Genomic DNA, 3,575 nt, shown 5'->3' with positions numbered 1-3,575 from the left:
TGTGCGGTATACCTTTGAGATCTGTCCCTGGTAACACATGCTTTACCGACTCTTCCAGCTTTCCTACATACCCGACTCTAAAATCGTTATTCGACTTCCAACCCTACACCACAAACTCCTTCATTTCCCCAAGTAGCACCTCCTCTTCTCGCATCGACCAACTACGTCGGGTCTTATCGAATTTGATGCCCTTGCCCTGTGCCATTTCGTTGCTCGCAGTGTCTGATTGTTCATAAAAAATACAGATTAATTACCTAACCGTTAATGTAGCATCAAAATAAATACTCCCTCCGTCCCGCTTCAAATGTCTCCTTTCTTTTGGGCACGGAGATTAAGAAATGTGTAAAAAGTAGATAAAGTGGGTATAAAGTAGATAAAGTGGGTTGGTGGAAATTATTTAAATATTAGGTATAGAGAGAGAGTGTTTTGCCAAAAAGGGAATGGGTCATTTGGAGTGGGACAGCCCAAAATGGCAAATGGGACATTTAGAGTGGGACGGAGGGAGTAGAATTCATGGCTCACATCAGCATCTCCTGCTACCTTCGAACAAATTTCATAGCTCGCTAAACAGGCTGGAATTTTGATTCAACAAGCCACGATTATTAAGAACACTTTATTCGAAGTAACCACATCATATTACCGTCATATATGATTCATGAATCAAAAAATATTAAAATCTAAGAAATATCTAAACAACAAACATGAAATCGAAGTCAACGGGCTTAAATTGTAGTAGTGAGTTCGTTGAGCGAAGAATTAATGGACGAGCAAAGAAAAACATTGTTGGAAAGCGAAAATCAATTAACAATAACAATAGTATTCACCTTGCTAGGAGGTGCTCATGGTGTTTCAAGTTATGTTCTGGAGAAGAGTTCGGGCACGCAATGATTTAGCGAAAAACTTCAGACGATTACACAGGGATGACAATGTAGATGCCAAAAAGGATGAGAGAAAATGAATCGTGGTGGAAGACACTCCCGCGTGGTGAATTTGTAGGGCTTCTTCGATTTTTGGCGCCCTGATTTCTGAAAATTGGCGGCATTTTTGGCTTCTCTCTCCCCAAATATGTGAAGGACATTGCGGTAATTCTTATAAATAGTAGAGGTTAATATGGTAATTTCAAGTGTTATACCTATATTTCGTCATGTTGTCAGACTCATGAAAAGATTATATGCATTTAATTGCTCTGCATCAAACACCAAAATTAAGTTATACCTATATTATTTAATTTGTATCAAACAAATGATAAAATAATTAAACTCATCAAATATAGATTAACTATCTCTATCTACTTAATATCTTCATTTCTACACAAAACTATCAAACGTGCCCTAATAATATACTAGCATATATGTTCTCGTTGTCTGGTCTCATCGGTGTTATGCAAGAGCAGCTCAAACAAATTAAATTAATGGGTTAAGGTACAGATACCCCCCTTAGAACGTATATCCCCCATTCTCCAACTTGGTACAAATTGCCCCCCAAACTCGACAGAAAGTATACAATTAACTCTAGCCCACAGACGGGCGTTAGACGTCGTCCAGAAAATAATTTTTTTTATTAAATGCGGGGCCCACCAAGAATGTTTACACGGGTTTCTCAAACAACCGATGCATACGAAGAGTCTCCCACACTCAAAACTCAAGAGCGGCAGAAGATATTGAAGACGACGAAGTTGGAAGCAGCGGGCGATTTCTCAGGCAATAAGTCTCCACCGGCGACCACAAATTGCTACTTCCAAAAAAAGGTAAGTTTTGCTTAAACTCGAATCGTGGGGATGGTTTTTGATTGCATGCAATTAATCCCGAATCAATGAATGTTAATAGATTGAACTAGGATTGGACTGTGGTGTTAATAGATTAATGGAATGTTAAAATAGTGTTGTTTTTGTTATTTCGTTGTGCAGGATGGCAAATCCTATGATCACCTTTGTGTTCAATCTTTTTGGTATTTGGTCTAAAGATGAAAACAGTGGTGAAATCCAATATGAGGGTTATGATTCGTCAGAAATAGAAGACATCTTAGGCAATATGACTTTTGAACAAATAATGTCTGAGTTTGAGTCATCTGAGGCTTGCTTGATGTCTAAACCTAGGGCAGTTTATGCGTATGATGAAGATTACAGATTAGATAAAGGCCTAATTCTCATTAGGGATCAAAGGCATTGTGCGAAGGTGTTAGATTATCTAGAGATATTAGGCCAAGGAGAAATTCAATTTTTTACTGACTTTGAAAAGATTCATATGCCTAGTTTCACACCATTGAGCTTGTTTACAGAAGAAGAGCTCGATACTATATTTCTTGAGGGAGGACATCGAACGGCTTGATTTTTGCTAGAAATAGAGTATATTTCTTGTTTTGTCTAGCCCTGGAGTTTATCTCTAGTTTCTTTTCTGATTTGACTTAGATTGCATCACTTCATTCAGGTTCTGAACTTAGATGCCATGGATAAAAGCCGGCACTGGAAAATTGTTGGATGTAGTGCATTTACCGGGGAAGGGCTGCTCGAAGGGTTCGATTGGATGGTTCAAGACATAGCCTCGAGAATTTACATGCTTGATTAAAGGCAATTGCATCTACCTCTAGCCTATTTGTAACTCGTGTGGAATGCGGCCTCAGAGTTCTCCTCATTGCAAGAAACTTGCACTTTGAAGTGGATGGAGGCTGCTTCTTGTTGTTTGTTGTAATGCAAATTGGGAAGAATTGCTGCAGAATTTGGTATCGTTTTGGGGTTGGAAACTTTAAAAGTGGTTTATCTGAATTTGGAGATCGTGTTTGTGTCGAGTACCAAACATATATACTATTAATTAAGAAAGGGACGTTTTTCATGTCGTTTACTCGATGCAACCTTGAGGTTTTGGACTGGGATTGTAGTAAAATGAAACGCCGGTATCTCAGTGATTGAAATTTAATCTTATTTTTCATAGTTCACCGTCTCAATTTAGTTAAATTTAATCCTTACAATTTGGACTTTATGTACATATTGGATGCCAAATATTAAGGTTAATTTTGTGATATTTCACTTCATATAAGAAAATAACTCTCACTCCTAGAACGAATAAAGTTATTCTTGATATAATGCAATTTTGGACTGAAAACAGAAGCTCAAGTAACAATGTGTACATCAAAGTCAGGCTGGAGAGTACTCCCTTTGGTCCACTTTCACATACTCGTTTTCCTTTTTGGAATGTTCTACTACAATAGAATTGTTTTCCATTTTTAATAAAGAAAATATATTTAATTGGTGTGGACTACACTACTTTTCTCCTAAAAAATAAGCTTTTAATCTTTATGCCCAAAATAAATGAGCCTATTAGAGTTGGACGCAGGAAGTAGATCATAAGTTATAACAAAAGGACAGAGGATTTAAAATATTGCAAATATAATTCTATAAGAATTTTAAACCTTTTGTATAAAATTGTCTGGAATTTTATTGGTGTTTTATATAATACATAGGCTCGAATTACGATTTGTTGGATTGTCATGCGAAGACTCCCACTATTAGAATTAGTTCAAGTGGTCACATGTTACGAAAAAAATAATTTTAATATCTTTTTAGTACACTTCTATCTCCC

General features: G+C 36.8%; 1 protein-coding gene across 1 annotated transcript; it reads left to right on the top strand.

Moving 5' to 3' along the window:
• The first annotated feature begins 1,564 nt into the window (after positions 1–1,564).
• On the top strand, positions 1,565–2,564 carry LOC130998468 (uncharacterized). The gene is made up of 3 exons (XM_057923887.1): positions 1,565–1,707; positions 1,907–2,174; positions 2,427–2,564. The coding sequence occupies exons 1-3, from the start codon at positions 1,565–1,567 to the stop codon at positions 2,562–2,564; spliced, it is 549 nt and encodes a 182-aa protein (XP_057779870.1).
• Positions 2,565–3,575: the final 1,011 nt, after the last annotated feature.

The sequence above is a fragment of the Salvia miltiorrhiza genome, chromosome 8 (assembly GCF_028751815.1).
Source record: "Salvia miltiorrhiza cultivar Shanhuang (shh) chromosome 8, IMPLAD_Smil_shh, whole genome shotgun sequence".
NCBI classification, from domain to species: Eukaryota; Viridiplantae; Streptophyta; class Magnoliopsida; order Lamiales; family Lamiaceae; genus Salvia; species Salvia miltiorrhiza.
The sequence above is the reverse complement of the archived record's forward strand: the minus strand, read 5'-3'. Positions and strand labels throughout refer to the sequence as shown.

What these genes read in the sequence shown, in the direction of transcription:
- LOC130998468 (XM_057923887.1), top strand. Translation starts at nt 1,565, where the DNA reads ATGCGGGGCCCACCAAGAATGTTTACACGGGTTTCTCAAACAACCGAT. An exon ending in GGCGATTTCTCAGGCAATAA is followed by an intron (nt 1,708 to 1,906) that starts GTCTCCACCGGC and finishes TTCGTTGTGCAG; the next exon opens with GATGGCAAATCCTATGATCA. An exon ending in ATCAAAGGCATTGTGCGAAG is followed by an intron (nt 2,175 to 2,426) that starts GTGTTAGATTAT and finishes CACTTCATTCAG; the next exon opens with GTTCTGAACTTAGATGCCAT.